Source organism: Elgaria multicarinata, chromosome 8, assembly GCF_023053635.1.
Source record: "Elgaria multicarinata webbii isolate HBS135686 ecotype San Diego chromosome 8, rElgMul1.1.pri, whole genome shotgun sequence".
Taxonomy (NCBI): domain Eukaryota; kingdom Metazoa; phylum Chordata; class Lepidosauria; order Squamata; family Anguidae; genus Elgaria; species Elgaria multicarinata.
This window is the reverse complement of record NC_086178.1, coordinates 102,236,690-102,255,180: the sequence shown is the minus strand read 5'-3', so window position 1 is coordinate 102,255,180 and position 18,491 is coordinate 102,236,690. Positions and strand designations below refer to the sequence as shown.

Here is an 18,491-nt window from a genome sequence, read left to right as displayed (position 1 = left end):
TTGCAAACAGTTAATTAGTTAATTGTGGTGTCTGCCTGTTAGCAGCTGTTGTATTCTAAGAAACTACAGGTGGTGATCAGTGATTTGTATAATTGCAGTACTTCGGATAGAACAAAAGTAAACTTCCTGGTTCTTAAGGCTGTGACAAGCACAAAAAGGGTAATGCCTGCGGCAATTGGAAGGTGGGGGTGGGAAGCAGTAGCTTTGGTTCTCTATAGAACTCGTAATTACCCTAATGAAGGTTTATTTAATGTGGGTACCTACTGTAAGTTGCAAACACCACTTTTTTTTTTTTAAACACTTTCTAAAAACTGAACTCAGAATTGGATAAAAGTGTCAATGTTCCAGTTGCTCTAAACAAGTTCTGTTACTATAAGCACTAAATACAGTGGCAAATAATCACACAACACATACACCTCTGAAGCAACAGATTTATGCAAATTTGTTCATAGCAATGGCTTAATGGAGAGACTTGATCAGCATTAACAAATATTGGATTAATGGAAAAGGCAGCAAGGGCTTGGTCTATCATGTGTACCAATTATAAAAGTGGAGTGCCCAACTACTTTCATTACTGATTCCATCTTCTTAATCTGAGTCATACATTAAGCATTCAATGCCATATATTTCAGTGAATGGCTCAAACTATTCCAGCACTTGAGGAATGCCCTGATTAAGGGAAAGTGTACATGTGACAGTAACACCCTTTTGCTGCTGAAGGCCTAGGTTTATAGCTTTTAGCAGTTCAGATCAGTTAAAGCACACTTGTGCTAGGCCAAACACACTTTAAAAACAAGATTTTTTACTCCTTATCAGAGCTTATCAGAAATTCCTATGTGCCATGGAGCACTAGGCAAGTGGTTTTAAAGCAACATCTTCTTTAGCCTGAACACCAAGCTAGTTCATCTAAACATGTCCAAGAGACTAGAATGTTGTATAAAGTTAAAATAAATGGAAGTTAAATATTCTTGCTATTCAATACAAACACCTTGCCATTGACAATGTGCTTTAAAACAAGTTAAAAAGCTTTCATCCACTCTGCAATCAATTTTTAAGCTCACTTCCCACACTAAGTTATCTTAAGATGGCACTGAAGTTACTGGCAGCCCTTATTGATCTGTTTGGCATAAGATCCATTTTTAGCCCCTTAGAATACAATATACAGCTCTGAAACACCTAGTTGTTGCATAACAGCCATGTTTCATTAAACATGGTCTTAAGTGTCAATTCAATATATTTATAATCAGGAGCAATTGGATGGAAAAAGAGCTCTTCATTAGAAACTGCCAAATACAAGCCTCCCACTCTCACAAGTGTAACTTCAGATACCTACTGAATTTATCAGCCACTCTATCTCCTGGGGAAAAGAGGTAAGAGTCATTCTATTATGGGTGTAGTCCAAATGTCAGGAAGATATTTCATCAAAACACTGACTTCCACAATTTCAAGAGACTTCCAAGTGTCAAGCCAGGGAGAGATCTTCATGTCAAAGCCCATGAAATGCATACAATGGTACTGTTGCTTCCATGTGGTGCAAGTTGACCTCCACAGCACAACAAAGTTTGGAAGAGGCAAGTATCAGACACAAACTATAAATGCAGAAGACTGCAGTCACTCAGTACAAATGTGCGGTGATCAGCAGAAAGGTGAGTTTCAAATGGTTCAGGCTTTTCACATCTAGAAAATTCAATGCAGAATTAACATGTTAAAATAAGATAAAATCAAAGACAGGCTTTGCTTTGAAAAAAAAAACCCTGCAGATTCAACTACTGGGAACCTTTTGCTAGGGTTCAAGTTAAAACACACTGATGTATCACTAATTCCCAATTTTTAGGCCACATACTTATTTTGTAGTGAATGCCACTGATATACAATTTCTTCAGCAAGAGGGAGTGCAGCCCCTTAGCCAAGATGCTTGGGAATACTGAGCCTCCCAGGCCATATTGTCATTGCTGCCACTGTGCTGCCTTCAACCCTGAAGAACTCAGCATGTGCTCCCATCCAGGGTAAAAGGAATGACAGCTAACAGTCCCTATATCCCTCCCAGTGGGAAGAACTGTCCCTTCCATTCATGAAGCATCCTATTACTTTGCCCTAGATGGGGCAGTATATAAATGTAATAAATAGTAGTACATACACCAGTTTGCCACCTCTAGCCTATACACTAAGCGCACAAAACCACAAACTTCACCCCTTTGTTTTAAACCAATAGGCTCATGTCTATTTTCCAAAAACATCCAGGGTTGTTAACAAAAATATGCACATAAGCTACTGAATCTCAAGGAGATTCCCTTGCCTGGAGCTGCAGATAGAAAAGCCTAGTGGAGCATAGCAACATAGATCAAGAGAATTGGGAAGGATTACAAAAATAATTCAAAGGTCTAGTAGCCAGCCTTGCACAGGGCTGAAGTAGCACCAAACGTTTTTCAGGAACCTGGGTTATTTGCAACCTTGTAGCGAAGCAAACCTGCTAATCAAAGGAAAGGTAACCTTGAATAGCAAATGGGAACTCTGAATGGTTACCTGTAAAGGAGTCCGGTACAGCCACTTTTCTTTATCTCCATTCAGCTTCATACAGGCAAAGAGGTCACAAACTGTAGGAAGGCCACAGTCCTATAAAAAATAGATTTCCCCCTATTAAACTGCAGCTAGAATGTGGACAGCTTTACGGTCTTAATCCTGTATCTGAACAATTAACAGATGCACTAGAAAGCTATCTTTAAAAGATTTACTGGTCACCACAGGTGGCACATCACAAGTGGTATTAAACATGCATCATGCTGTGCTACTGATTGTATTTAATGTTATGTCAGTCAGTGGTTAAGAGCTATACATACGTGTGCCTTCTTGCGCAGCAGCCATTTGTCTTCTACTGGAGGCTGGCTGGAGGTTTCTATATTCTTTGAAGACAAAACCCAACTGTTTACATTAAGAGGGAGGCGGAATGGTTCTAGAAACTCCAGAAGAGAATTCTTGCAACTCATTTCAGCTTTCTCCCTGCTTGACTTCTCTTCTGCACTCAATGCATTGACTTCTGGTTTAGTTAGCCAGGCTGACAATGGGGTTTCAAGCAGTGCTTTCAGTGGTTCTACAACCTCAGGGTTGTCCTGTTTTCTAGAAGTGTCCATTTCCTCCACTGGCTGTCGGGAAGGATGAAGCCAGATATTCACAGCATGTTTAGGCTTCTCGGGCTCCATGGTGAGGCTAGGCATCTGACCTACTGGCATGCCATTTTTATCCTTGCCTTCTTTCCTAAGAAGCCACTTGCATAGAGCTTCCTTCTCACAGTTTTCATCACACACACACTCTGAAAAGCTAGAGCACAATTCATTAGCTCTGCACACATCTTCTACTTTGAAAGAGGGCTGCAGAAGCCAGGCATCATTGGTGGGCAACTTTTTCACTTCGATATGCTCACTGAGACACTTAAGATTGCCAAGGTTTTCTATTTCTATGCCCTTGGCCTGATTACCACAGCAATTATTGCAGGATTCAACTTTGGGGAGCCAATCATTGATATTGTATTCCTCCCTAAAAGGCCTAAACACATGATTCCACTCCTCCTCTGAAGCATTCTTGTTTTCCGATTCAGGAGAAGTAAGTAGCCAGTCAGAAAGATCCATTTCTTCTTGCTCTAGGATCTCCAATTCATCTATCTTTTCAATGGAAAAGGTGGAGCCAATTGTAGAGGTGGAACTCTTGCGTCGGCGGGAATCCATTTTCTCGGGAATATCTTGTTGGTTCTGTAGGAGCCAGTTCTCCAGGTTTTTCAGATTTCCCCATGCTTTCTCCAAGTAACACACTTTGGAAGACTTAAAATCCTAACCAAAAAACAAACAAACACACAAAACATTTATCTCCTTTATATAGGAAACATTTTCTAGGAAAAAAGAATCGTTACCAAGCTAATAATTTGCACTTCAGTATAATAAAGAAATGGTAAAATAAAGGGTTTCAACCCATCAGTTCCAACTTTGTTAAAACATCCTCTTTCCCAATTAAAGTAGACAGTCATTGAGAAGTCTATACCTGATTGGTCTCTTGTACGTGTGTTTTTAAGAGCCAGTCCTCGTGGCTGTTGCTAGGATCATACGGACTACAGCAGGCACTATCAGGGTTGCTTCCAAGAAGCCAGTCAGAGAGTTTTCCATGCAAAGGTTTCTGCCGATATCACAAAAGCAAGTTTAGTGTTGGACATTTAATTCTTGTTAAGAAGTCACCAAGAAAAATAGAAACTACCCCACCCTAAGAAGGGACTAAAGCATTACTAAACCCTGTAAATTTATGAAGAAAATATCACAGCAAGCCTGTCTCATATATCATCCCAGGTCAAGACTACATTCTGTCACTCAAGCTAAAAGGCCTCAAGCCACAGAAACCATTAGAAAGTGCTGATAAAAACTTCTGTTCTGCTGCCATCACCAAATGAAATCTGAAGAAGACAATTTTTACCTGTTCTTGTTTGGCCATCACAGGACAGCTCTGCACTGAAATCCAAGGGGCATAGTCATCTTTGTCAGACGTTTGCTATTTTTTTAAAAAACAAAACAAAACAGAATTACATTAAATTTCAATGACATTTAAAAGTAACAACGTAAATTCCTTTTATATTTGTTTCTCTACAAATGGCAGCTCCTCATTTCATATTGCAAGCTGCTTCAGAAATTAATGGGAGTTTCAAAAGCAGTGTGTGCAGTCTAGGGAGGGATGTCAAGTCATTCAAGTAAGAAATGCCAGAGAGAGATTAACAGCAGGCCCTAGCAGAAGCTTAAGCAAGCTCTTTAAGATCCTGGCTGCTGATTCTAGGCTTAAAATGATAGTTATGTAGAACAACCTCCACTACCCTTGAGAAAAGCCCTTATACTAACCATTGTTGTGATCGAGCCAAAAGATGTGATGGCCTCACGAAGGGATGGCACATTAGCCTCAAAGTTCAGGACAGCCGTTTCTTCTGGCTGGAGAGTTAAATTGCCTAGTCTGCAGGGGAGAAAAGGGTGGTGTAGGTCAAGAATTCAAACTATATATGTGGATTATGAGCACAATAAATTTCCCATAGCCCCAAGCTAAAGAAGCCACCAAGAGGTTAAGCTGAATCTTCCTGAAAAGGTCTGAAAACAAGAACTTTATTATCTATTTTGATCCACACAAAGGATAATATACCTGTCAGGTTTTAAGTATTCAATCAAATTATCAAAACCTTATCCCTATTGTAATCTACAGACATAAATGTTTGTATTACCATGCCAATGGTAAATAACTTTCTAAGAGGGTCACAATTTTTAAATCTTTAGTTCAATATTTGCAAGAAACACATTGGGAAAACAAAGAATTCTCTTTTACAGAAACAGATAAGGTATGCAATGTCATAATTCACAACGATGTGAAAAATGTTTGCAACGGAAATAATACTAAGCCCAACATCAAACTGAATAGCCATCTGATTCCTATAAAATTGCTTACCTCTCCAAGCACACTGAAATTTGATTTGCAAGGTCATTACTGTGAGGCTGTTCCAGCTGGTGGATGAGACAGTTGAATTGTCCCAACAACTGTAAGACATACAAAATACTATTATGTGACTCTAACCAAAAACATCATGAGCCAACATCAGCAAGGTTTAGATATGGAACTGTGTTCTTACGTCAAGAACAAGCAGCACAACCTCAAGGCTAAATTACTGTGTTTCTGAATGTGCAACAGCTAAATGTATAAACCGAAGTCTACAGTTAGACCTTACCCAACAAAGTTGCTGTGCTTGCTGCTGCAAGGCCTCCTCCTTCAGTTGCTGAATGAGATCCACCTGTTCAAGAAGCCAAACTTCACGACTGCGCAAGCATTCTAGATGGCGGCTTATGCAGCTGTGAATCTTAGCTTTCACCTGCAATATAAATGCAAAATCCTGTCAGCATCTCTATGACAAGTTCCATCTAAGCCATGCCTGAAATAGAAATCACCAAGACGCATTTAAGATGCAACATCCCCAACTTACTGAAGCCTCTCATTTATAATTTTGTACTTCATGCAGGAGAGGACTACATTCCCAGGGTGATATTGGGATCCTGAGCCAGATAGTCAAGTGTTGGGTACAACTGAATCTCCATTGGCAGGATGATCTTCATTGATCTACACTGGAGTTGTGACAGTGACTGCACACTATCATTCCAGTGTGATTTTGGAAGGAGGGAGTTCTAGAAAGAGGTGCTATTTGGTCCTTAGGTTCCCTTGTGCATGATTTTGAAGGGTTTGGAGGCATCTTTCAAATTCTAGTATGAAATTATTTACAGTTTACCCAGCATCTGCAATGGACATCTTTTATTTTACTGAATTTTAGAATAATCAATACTGAGATATTTTTTTTAAAAAAAATCCCCATGACTAACGCCAAAAAAAAAAAAAAATTCTGCCACAAGACACATTTTAGGGAGAGTAGTATGGCTTCCTGGCATCCACATTATTCTGTATAACAAGGTTTCTAATGATAAAGTATGCAGGACTTATAAAGGAAGAAATACTACTACTTTTGTAACAGACTCCATTACATATAGAGAGAGAAATCATGATGATCTCCACAAGATGTTGAGGACTGGGTTGTTGTTGAGTTTTATTAAGTGCACTTCAATCACCTCTCTCCAGTTGTCCTTAACTTGCTGTTCAGCCTTCACTATTCCAGCAATTGCCGTCTCCAGGTCCTTCTTAGCCTGAAGACACTTGTCAAGGGGCTCCTTGCTGCAAGAGCTTCCACTTCTCTCTTGGAGTGGGATCATCCTTGACAATTCTAAAAATGGAAAAGAAAAAAATGCACAAGATAATCTCTCATATGCCCTAGGTAAACAAAAGAGGACAGAACTGGTAACAGACTATGCAGTACTGGTTCTACTATTAAAGCAACATAGATAAGTAAGCAGAGGCTAGTCAGCTGTCCCTTCAGGGACTGGCACCTTGTACATAATACCAGACTTACTACTGAATAGCTGTATGCCAGAATTTCTATTAGATTCCTATTTACGTTGCAACTATTCCCTCATTTTATCATCTTTGCACACTCCTGTCTTGCTCACAACACAATATTTAAGTATTGCTTGGAGCCAGTGATTATGTTCTACATATGTTTCCCTATAAATCTTGAACTCATGTTTTCCAACAGTAAATCTTTCACACATCCATGATTCTGAAACTTTTTAAGAACCAACTCACTCTGTACATAGTGCTCTCCATAATTTAGAATTTGGAGTATTTTTATAAGGATACCAACAAGGACTAGGATTCATAGGAAGGAGAACATAAAGGGTAAGGAGACATGAGCAGACTTCTGGACTCTTGTTTTCTCATGATTACCCTTCATCATGAGAAGACAAGAGCCCAGAAATCCAATTGCTAGACATCAAAGCCTGACATTCACCCATTTCCTACAGCTTTAACAGAACCTGTCAAAGTTGACTGTTGTCTAAAACTACATGGACTAGAAGCTTGATTTATTTTTCGAGAAGTGAGAGCTGGGATTCTTAAACTCCATTCAACAAAGCCATATTCCATGCCCATGAAGTAATTTCATTGTTCCATTTTTATTATTAACTCTTACTTCAGTTTCAATCCATTACATGTATATATACACACTTACTTTTCATCTTAAGAAGACAAGTACCAAGAGCAACATCCATCCTAATATTCAACATGCAGAGCTAAAAACTGTTCTACCTTTGATGTGAGAGGCTATTCACAAATTACTCTTTCATTCAAAGCTGTCAATTCAGTAGAGAATCTGGACACCAGCTTCAATAATACCGATTAGGTTATTGGTGGATTTTTTAATAATTCAAACATTCCTATTTTTTCTAGAATATTAGTCATTTCAAAACACAAGCTCAACTATGCACAGAATGCCTGGAAAGAAACCAGCCCATTTGTTCCGCTGTGGAGTTTCAAAAGCAGAAGAGTCTTATGTTAACATGCAGAGCAGTGCATAAAGCAGAGCAAAACGAAACAAAGCAACTTCTGCAGGCTAATCTGAGATGTTTACTCAAAGTAAATCCAAGTGAGATTAACGAGAGGACTGCAATTTTCAGGTCAAAGTGCTCAATTATTTTACCCACATTCCAGAATTGCAACTGCCCAATCCTATGCATACTTATCAGGAAGTAACTCCCACTTAATTCAGTGGGGCATCATCCTAAAGGTGTGTGCACAGCGCTGCAGCCTTAGACTATCATACCTGCCCGTCTCTGCCCACCTCCCTGCATCATTCCAGTTCCTCGCATACCGTGTTTACCGTCTGCCTTCTAAAGAAGTCTGCCGAGCTAGCAAGCCTCCTGCTGCAGCAGAAGATAAATTATCAGCAGGAACAGGCTGTTTTAAACGTGCCTGCATGCCAACACACGCTGTGGGCCCGCCCTCAAGGCCACGTGGCCAGAGCCGCCACAGCTGAGACACAGCCTTGCACGTCGGCAAAACCGGGCGGGGGAGGCGGCGAGATGGAAAACTGCCCAGCAACTCCCGCGGGAGGAAAAAGCCCGAACCGTCATTCACATCGGGGGCGGGGGGCGGAATGAAATGCAAATTGAGCAAAGGCACGAAATCGAACGAGGGCAGATCCTACGCTACACTTGAAAGGCCTTTTGGAAATCGGTAGGCAGGATTTGCTTCCTTAAGAGCCCAGTGTTGCAAGACAGCTTGCTTTGCATGTAGAAAACGCCAGGGAGAAGTGCTGGGAAGGATTTCTGCGAGAGACCCCACTGTCCCAGGAGCCAGTTCGGGCTAAAATCCAGCCATGTTTAGACAGGAAAAAATTCTGTCCAAATTCTATGCATTTTTTGGGGGGGGGGGTGTCCTACAATTCCCAGCAATTCCTTGGAACGTTTGAAACCTGCCTTCTACCATAGAGGCCCTGTTCACAAGACACCTTAAACCACGGCTTTGAACACGGTAAAGCTTTATTCGCGGTGTTTAAAGCTGTGTCTTGTGAACAGGGCCTCTATGGTATGAGGCAAGTTTCAAATGTTCCAAAGAAACATGCCTAGGGCTGCAAAACTGACCTGCAAACAGGACAGCTAAGTAATCATTCTATTCCACTTATGTTCCACCTTTACTACAAGGAGAAAGTACCTGGTTCTCCCCCCCCCCCGCCCCATTTAAGCTTCACAGCCGCAGGGTCTGATAAATTAGGCTCAGAGCAAATGGCCCAAGGTCACCCAGTGAGCTTCGTGGCAGAGTGCAGATCTGAGCCTTGGTCTCTCCAATCTAACTCTCTAAGCACCACACAGCAGTTTAGTACAATGTAGTAACCCACCCAACCCCCTCCAAAAATAAGATACAGCCAAACTTTTAACTATTTGTATTCAATTAGGCAGCCCTGGGCATATATATGGGGTGTGTGTGTGTGTGTGTGTGTGCACAAGCCTATCTCTTTCAATTGCTTCCCTCCCTTGCTTTTTACTGCAATTATCCAAGATATCACAAATTAATCAGATTCTTGAGTGAATTTAAACAAAAGTTAAGCCAATTAATGCCTCACACAGACTGAACCCACTAAGCATTTTTGAGACAAAATATAGCAGTTATGTTTTGTTCAATATAGCACTTATTACTCTGGTTACCAAACATTTGAATACTGGCTAGTAAAATGCTTGCAAGATGCTAATCCTCTCTCTTGATGCAGGTGTTCAATTAGCTCATTCTGGGTTTAATTTGTTTTGCCTGCAGGCCATGCTCATAGCCATCTACCAGTTTAAAACCACAATATGTTGCAATCCATCCCATTGTATCTCTTACATAACATGCCTTCTTCAATACAAAACCAGACAAACTTGTAATGGGATTACTGCTTGTTTCGTATTGCTTGATAAACAAAAATGTATCTGGTTTTTCCTACAGTTTACAGATTAGATACTCTAATTATATTGGTTATCCTAAATCTGGCCATTGTGTATATTTTCTTAAAGGCAGGGATGGGGAACATATGGCCCATGTAAGTGTTGTTGTACCCTCATCATTGTCTATGCTGGCTAGGGCTGATGGTAGTTGTAGTCCAATACCATCTGCAGCCATTCCTCATGCCTGCATTAAGGGAACCTTCCAACTTAAAAATCAACTAATACAGCCCAGTCATACACATATTGGGGTCTCATGCCTTAGTTGTGACATTCCCCAGGACGCTGATTGGCCACTGTGCTATAATTCAGCATGCCTCTTCCTTTGTTCTTGAGTGATCAACATTAAGATCAACATGGCTGGCATGCACTGGAGACAGCGCCTTCTCAGTAGTGGCCCCAAATCTTTGGAACTTCCAAATTGACCTACACTTTGCCCCTCCAACTCTGGCTTTTAGAATCATAGAATAGTAGAGTTGGAAGGGTCCTAAAAGGCCATCAAGACCTTTCTCTTCAAGACTGCCGTAGACTGATGCCAAATGTCAGCAGAACAGCTTTGTAAGTAATTTCTGGGCATCTATTCTGATTAGATCACCTGTGATTTTTACCTTGTTTCTCCCCCACCCCCCACCAATATGTTGCATAGCCCTAAAAAGCAGCTTTAAAATACTTAAAATAAGTACTTCAATGTTGTGTACAATCCTCTAAAACTGGCATAGGATTACAGCCTTATGTTACAAGCATGTCTAAAACAACCATTATACTCCCTATTGAGTATGGGCCTAGGGCTGGTTCACTTCTCCATGCACATCACTTGATTTCACTTCACTAGCAGCTGAATATACGAACTGACTGTTAAAAAATATTTTGTTTGGTGTATGTGAGGATATATGGAAGTTCTGTAGTGTTAGACCTCTAATGGCCCATTCACACATAAAAGTCATGAAGTGATACACATGCAGGCTTCAATGATAAACTGATTACAGATTATTTTTCTTGCTGCCCTGCCCCAACAAAAAAACCAGGGTACAAAAGCTGATGTTTCATTTCCTGATACCTCTTCCAAATTTCCAGGAATCGAAGATATGCATTTTAAACTGCCCTGACTTAGTTATGAACATAAGAATATACTCTAACTTGGGAAAGACTTCCACTTTATTTCACTACATCTCTGTCCTACTGAACTCTGTTCCAGTCAATGGGATTACATCTGTGCAAATTATCTGCCTATTACCTCTTAAACAAAGCTAGAAAACTCTCATTTGTTACCCTAAGAGTTTGGTGCTGGCACAAAGGAATTTGAAGTCCATTCTTCAAACTTTATAGCTTGTAGACTAGCAGCCAAGAAGCAGTTGGATGCAGAAATCACATAAGACACCAAAATGCATACGGATTACTAGTCAATAGTAGAGTGGTGTTCTAGTCAATGTCAGTGATGTGATGTGCCATTTCGTAAGTTTGTTAGTAACAATGAATGGATGCCAACTGCAAAGTAAGCAAGATTGGCAGTTTCAAAATTGCAATTAATGTTTTTCAAGTGATTATCAATGTATGAGAGAATTACATAAATGTCATTGAAATAAATATATGTCTCAGTGTGAAATGGAACTAATAATGACGATGAAATTGAAAGTATTCCTGCATTAAGCAGGGGATTGGACTCAATGGCCTTATAGGGCCCTTCCAACTCTACTATTCTGTGATTCTAGGATACCCCAACAACCTCAGGGGAAAGGAGCTGTCAGCATATCATACACAGTTCCAACATTTCTTAGTGTCAACTGTTTTCAGTACTCTTTTTTCCCTGATAACATTTCTTAGTGTCAACAGTTTTCAGTACCCTTTTCCCCCTTAAACTATGAAAGGAAGTACATGCAAGTGTCCAATAAAAAAAATCTATGTAACATTAAATCACATTAAGTGGGCTTTAATTTGCCCTCTCAAATACTTCAAGTCAAATACTTGTGGTAAGTTGGAACAAAAAATTAACATGGGATACTTTTTTTTTAGTTGTGTTGTTTACTAAATACAAATAAAGTGTGTATATTAAATAGTATCACTTTCTAGGGCCACCTACCCCAACCTGGCACCCTCAACATTTTGGACATCAATTCCCAATCAGCCTCAGACAGTATTGCCAATGGTCAGGAATGCCACTGGGGAAGGCTGCTGTAGGGTATCAGCATTTTCTCAATGCAAACTGAAAGTTTTCCAAAGTAATTTGCATCGGATTCTTTTCCGGGAAATTTTCCAGATAATTTTCTAACTCAATATTTTCTGGACAACCCACATCACTAGTCAGTGTAAGGAAGACCAAAGGCACAGCAAGATATACTTTTAATTATGCAGGCAGGATGTGTCAAAAGGATCCCAGTAACAACATGGTTTAACTTGAAACACACAATGGATCTGTTCAGTCAACACATTAAACCATGGTTAGGCTGCTAACCCTTTTTCAGCAAATGGTTAGTGAGCATGGTTATGTAGCCGCCATGGTTAGGAATGGTTCACACGACATACCAAGTCATGGTTCACATGGAATGCTAAGCCATAAAGTTTACCTCAAAAGTGCTTAAATATAGTGGCTTAGTGTGTCATCTCAACAGGGTAATTTTTTTCCCCCAAACAAAAAGGGAAGTGTGCTGGTCAAAAGAGAAATGTTAAAGCCCGTATTAGCATAATTCATTAGGCTAACTCAAAGGTCATAAAATACTGTGCAAGTGTTCAAGTTCTTCAGAACTCTTCAATCAGACCAGATGCTTTGTTTATAACCTTGCCCTATGAAGAATTCTGAAAAACTCAAAAGTTTGCAAATATCTTTGTGCTGTCCTAATAAAGAAATTATGCTAACAGGGTTTGAGCATTTTTGTTTCGCAATGATTTTCATATCAACTCATTGTGCTCCTCTTGAAGTACATATCCAAAGTTTGAAAGTCAAAGGTAGTGGACAAGAAGTTGGCTTACAAGCATTTTCAAACAGTCCCTCTGTAGACTTCTATTTTGCAAAGGACATTAGAAGCTATTTGAGGTTCATTTACATGCCTACACAAGAGGAACTGCAACTCTTGCAACATTAAAATCTCTTTCACAAGAAATAGCATTTTCTTTGTTTTTGGTTTTTGTATTTGTTTTTGCTTCTTTTTTAAAAAGTCAAACTGTTTTCATGAAGCACTATGGTGGCCGTACATTAGCTGTTCATTCTATATTGTTTTGGCTCTGTAATATTTGAGGACCTTACTGGAACAGCTACATCTCCTTCTTCCTCCATAACAGCACTAAATTTATTTAGCAAGAAGCAGCTTACAACCACACAAGGAAGTGCCATGAAGTGCTTGTATCAGATAGTCACAGGAAGTTTCAGTACATTTAGGATCTATTTCACCAAACCAAGTGCTTCTTCCCATATAACTTTTTAACACAAAATGCTGGAAGGCAGGTACAGAAAATCACTGAGTTCACACGTGATGGGTGGCAAGTTACACTGGGTGGATGGTTATGCGAACAACTGCCTGTGCTCCTGTCAGGCGAAGAGGCAAACAAACTACTTAGAGTAGTTTATTTCTCACACACCCTTGCCCATCCTCCTCTTTTAGTTTTCATGCCCAGCTGGGCAGGTATCTCAGCTTCTTTTGTGGCAGGAACAGAGATCGCTTGAGAGGAACAGAGCAGTGGTCACTCTTCCTGCAGGCAATCCTCATAACTCACACTGCGCAACAGACAATACACTATAACTCACCATAGATAAAATAACCCTTACCGCAGACCGTGGGTCCTCAGGGTGGCTTATTTGGGGGAAATAAGCCACTGGGGGGGGGGGGCATCTCACAGACAATACCCTAAACCATCATGGGTTGTTCCAGAAAAGAAATCACCACAGGTTAATATTGTGTGAACCCAGTCAATAGATCCATAGTCACTTATGAATCAGACTTATTAACATAAACTTTCTAATTTTTGCCAGACCCACAACTCAAATCTAAGCATTCACAGACTGAAAAGGTGTGTATTTGCATACAACCTCTATTTTGCAGGGTATGGTACAGTCCACTATACACAATTTAGGAATGAGTGTTACAGGCTTAAGTATTTTTTCTTACTTTATTACTAAAAAGAAATCATGGCTGACAGCCATTACCCTGAGTAGGGCTTAGGTTTTGTGGATCCTATCACTGGGCTTCTTTATTTGTTTTATTAGAAGAGTTCCAAAGAATGCAAATGGGTTCAATGTCCTACAGTATAAGGGTATACAGCAGCCATAGCAAGTAAAATTGAATAATGTACAAGCTGTTTAACAAGCCAGCCTGTCAATCATTGTGGCCTAGAAGAAGAAGAAAGGCCCACTGTCAACCCTTGTCACAAACTTAAGAGATGAGTGGCTACTTATGAGCAAAATACTTTCCCTACTCCAAACAACTTGCAAACAGACATAGCTTAGCAAAATAAAGTTATGACAACCATACAGGATGTCACCATTAGCACACACAATTACTATTTTCTAATGATATAAGTGGGAACAGGAGTATCCCATCGTAACTGGAGGGGATGGGGCTACAACACCACTGTACTAATGAAAGTGCAATCAGCTCCTCACCAACCCAGTGTACAGACACCTGAGGTGGGGGCGGGCACACATAGAAAGCGCTCCCATGTCCAGGGTGCAATGCAGAGCAAAAAACAATTATGCTAGCTTACGCTTCTTCCATCTTATTTTAGAAGCATAATCCTGTGTGTGGTTCTTCAAACAAATCATTTTTAAAGAGGCTGTAAATCCTACACCACCTTCAAAACATGTAGTGCCTAATATGTGTCATGACCACACTCTTTGTACACTCACAAATAAAAGATTATATTATTGCTGCATCATCAGCTCACCTACTTTTATGACTGCCAGTTTTCCATTATGTGTGTGTTTTTATTAAGAGACCTAACAAAAGCATAGGCCTTTGGTCTGATTCAGCATGTCACTTCTTATGATCTTGTGAAAAACAACTTTGTTCTATTTTGACTACCTTCTCTCTTAATCCACTCCAAGAGGGAAGGGGGGATATCAAATAAGCAAATAAAACTGCAACATAAAGCCTCAGGAATTATCCCCCCCAAAAACAAAGGCTTCAACAAAAGCCACTCAGGCAGGTATTGACAAGACAATTCAACTGCCAGTAAACATTTATTGTTAAATGACAGACTAAGTTTATTCGTTTACCCCCAAAATAGAACACAGGAAGTAAGAATTTATTTATTTTTATTTATTTATTTATTGCATTTTTTTACCATCTAATAGCCAAAGCTCTCTGGGCGGTTCACAAAAATTAAAACCATTCACAGTATAAAACACCAGTATAAAAACCTGATATAAAATACAATATAAAAGCACAACCAGAAATATGCAATACCAATAAAAGTGTCTCTTAATTTATATTGCAGGTAATTTTTTTATTGAGAACAAAGTCTGCTGGACTTAAGACACATGCTCTTGTATGTGTGGGTGATGGACTACACAATAGGGTCAGGATCCAAAGACCCTTAGGCAGATGCAGTAAGTGCATTACTTGCACACCAAAGCTTTCCTATTTTCCACACAGACTGCTCCCAACCCTGCCTTAGGTAACACAGAAAGAAGGAAGTACTCCCAACTCCCGCTGTGTACATGGAGCACCATCAACAATCTTTGGAATGCAGACAGCTCATCACCAAGTGGGGTTAGGATTCATAATTTTCCTTCCTGAAGTTCTCTTAGCACTAGTACTAGAACAAGTATTAAATTGAGATTAATGCAGTCACCATTTTTATTTATTACTATACCAAAAAAAAATATCTCCCCCTTTTTAAAGACCAAGATCATCTTTATACCCCACACCTGGGGCTTTGCCTATCCAAATAGGAGTTGAAACTTTTATTTTTGCCCCACAATCCCAATTGCAGTGATGAGTGCACAAAGGCCTAGCCAAGAATCTACCACAGCCTCAGACACAGATCTGCTTCTGAGCAGTTTTGAGAATAGCAAAAGAAGTGTCTTCTGCTAGAAGTGGTCAGAATTACACCAGCCGGAGTAGCCTCAAGAGTTTGAGTAACGAACTCATACCACAGAGACTTGTACTGCAATCATTGTGCTGCAAGGAATTATACTGCCAATGTACACTGGAATTACCTGCTAGTGAAATTCTGGTCCTTCGACAGAAAACTCAACCTAACCTGTTCTATGACAAATGCAAAAGGTGACACCAAGGGAGGAGTTACAGTTCTGATTCTAGTTTCAACTAGACTTTCCCTTGCAACTTCCTAGATTCTTCAACTCCCAGTTCCTATTTGCATCCACACCTGCTACTACTGTTTGCCACCACTGCCTCCTAATTCTTTTGAACATGGGCTAGAGGAAGCAACCTAAGAACATGCAAAAAATAGTCTGGAGTCTGGAAAAAGTCCATCTGTCTGACACAGTAATCTATCATTATTATATTTTTATCCCACCTTTCAAGGCAGCATACATAGTCCCCCAATATTCTATCCTAACAACCCTGATAGGTTAGACTCAATTCTTTTGAACATGGGCTAGAGGAAGCAACCTAAGAACATGCAAAAAATAGACTGGAACCTGGAAAACGTCCATCTGTCTGACACAGTAATCTATCATTATTATATTTATATCCCACCTTTCAAGGCAGCATACATAGTCCCCTGATAGGTTAGAGTCAACCTGTGTCCGAGGGTTTGTAACCACCCTTCCTTTTAATCTCATGTGGCAAAAGGGCACATTTTCCCCCGATGCAAGTAGATAGATGGGGAAAGAATAGTGATTAATACAAAGTCGAGCAGAGAATACATAACTGAGCTATTTGAGCCCAGATCCTGTCACAGCGGCTATCTCCTGCACTGGTGTGTGTGTGTGGGGGGGGGGGGAATTAAACCCAGGGAAGGGGAAATTTAAGCCGCCACCCAAACAAATCTTAGATTAGCAAATCGAGGTGGGGGGTGGGTGGGTCACATTTTAGACACCACTTGCATTTTGAGCTCCTGCATATGGGAATAAAAACATATAAATGGGTCGCGGGGGTGGGTGGGAGAGAGAAATATTACGATTAATTACAAGTTCACGGCAAGCTTAATACACGTGTTCACTCTTCCCACGTGGCGTAATACAACCGGTAAAGAGCTCCCTGGACCTTGCTCACCTAGCCCTCCCCGCGGTCAAGAGCAAACCGGGGGTGGGTGGGGGTGGGGGAGGGGAAGGTCAAGGCGAGGCCCCCGCCGCCACGGCCACAGCGGACTCTGCTCGCTTCGGCCCCACCTCCGCGGGCTCCACGCTCTGACTCACCGGGCAAGCGGCAGGCAGCGGCCGGCGCGAAAGCAGAAATCCCCAGCCGAAGAGGGACAGGGAGAAAACGACTTCACCTCAGGCGGCTCAGGCCGGAAAAGGGAGACGTTCTCGCGAGATCCCAGCTCGGACCCGGAGGTTTCGGAAGACGGCGCTCGGCCGCCCCCTCTCGCGGGCCGGAGGCGAACGCGTCAGGCCCGGGAAGAGACTCGGGCATGCGCAGTTGGGCCTCTCCAAGTCTCGGCCCCCAACTCAAGCGTAGGCCGCGACTTTTCCGCCACGTCGGGCGAGGCGGCAGTGGCGGGCGAGCGGGCGGGGTGTGGGCTAAGAGTACGCGGTCGGTAGGCGGGAATTTTGGAAAACGGGGCTTTATTGTTGCCAGAATGTTTGTGTGATCTAGGGTGACCCTATGGAAAAGGAGGACAGGGCTCCTGTATCTTTAACAGTTGCGTAGAAAAGGGAAATTCAGCAGGTGTCCTTTGTATGCATGCAGCACCTGGTGGAATTCCCTCTTCATCACCACAGTTAAAGCTGCAGGAGCTATACTAGCGTGACCAGATTTAAAAGAGGGCAGGGCTCTTGCAGCTTTAACTGTTGTGATGAAGAGGGAATTTCACCAGGTGCTGCATGCATACAAAGGACACCTGCTGAAATTCCCTTTTCTATGCAACTGTTAAAGATACAGGAGCCCTGTCCTCCTTTCCATAGGGTCACCCTAGTGGGATCATCAACACTGCTTTGTGAGTGATCACCGCACCTATTTCACATACATTTATATGAACTCTCAGAGTTGTTGTTTTTTGCATTTAATTTTACCTCACTGCTTGTATCCCCCAGCTGCCCCTCTCTACAGTACCGTTCCCCAACCTTGTGCTGTCTATCCTTTGGACTACAAGTCCCAGCAGTCCTGACCATTAGCCGTGCTCACTGGGGCTGATGGGAATTGAAGTCCCAAAGTCTGGAGGGCACCGGGGAAGACTGATCTCTGCACCTTTGTTTGTGTGTGTGTGTGTGTGTGTGTGTGTGTGTGTGTGTATATACACCAGTCAGCTGAGGAAAACAATGCATCTGATGTTGAAGTGTGGATTCAAGTCTATGAAAGCATGACAAATGTACTGGTGTTTAAGGATGGGATGGGGAACGTGTGGCCCTCCAAATGTTGGACCCCAATGCCCATCACCCCAACGCTGATGGATGATGGGAACATCTGGAGGACCACATATCCTCCATCTCTGCTTTAAAGTGCCACAAGCCTCTTTGTTTTCATTTACAGAAGGATCAAATTGGAGACGTGTGGGCTAGAATTGAAATTCAAA

The 18,491-nt window shown here is 41.3% G+C and overlaps 1 protein-coding gene across 3 annotated transcripts; it reads right to left on the bottom strand.

Annotated features, from left to right (window-relative positions):
- Nucleotides 1–417: 417 nt before the first annotated feature.
- NCOA4 (nuclear receptor coactivator 4) lies at nucleotides 418–17,277 on the bottom strand. 3 transcript variants are annotated; one of them, XM_063133133.1, is made up of 10 exons: nucleotides 17,176–17,277; nucleotides 6,624–6,775; nucleotides 5,738–5,878; nucleotides 5,461–5,549; nucleotides 4,869–4,977; nucleotides 4,453–4,527; nucleotides 4,030–4,161; nucleotides 2,838–3,821; nucleotides 2,524–2,613; nucleotides 418–1,677 (listed from the first exon to the last, which is right to left on the bottom strand). In XM_063133133.1, the coding sequence occupies exons 2-10, from the start codon at nucleotides 6,762–6,764 to the stop codon at nucleotides 1,672–1,674; spliced, it is 1,767 nt and encodes a 588-aa protein (XP_062989203.1). In that variant the 5' UTR covers nucleotides 6,765–6,775; nucleotides 17,176–17,277; the 3' UTR covers nucleotides 418–1,671. The 3 variants fall into 3 exon arrangements, with proteins under 3 accessions (XP_062989203.1, XP_062989204.1, XP_062989202.1); XM_063133134.1 differs by lacking the exon at nucleotides 17,176–17,277 and adding an exon at nucleotides 8,258–8,344; XM_063133132.1 differs by lacking the exon at nucleotides 17,176–17,277 and adding an exon at nucleotides 8,210–8,299.
- Nucleotides 17,278–18,491: the final 1,214 nt, after the last annotated feature.

Coding starts and splice junctions, on each gene's coding strand:
- NCOA4 (XM_063133132.1), bottom strand. CDS start 8,255: ATGCGAGGAACTGGAATGATGCAGGGAGGTGGGCAGAGACGGGCAG. Junction 4,528..4,868: donor TTGGCTCGATCACAACAATG/GTTAGTATAAGG, acceptor TTAAAAAAATAG/CAAACGTCTGACAAAGATGA. Junction 4,162..4,452: donor TGATGGCCAAACAAGAACAG/GTAAAAATTGTC, acceptor TGATATCGGCAG/AAACCTTTGCATGGAAAACT.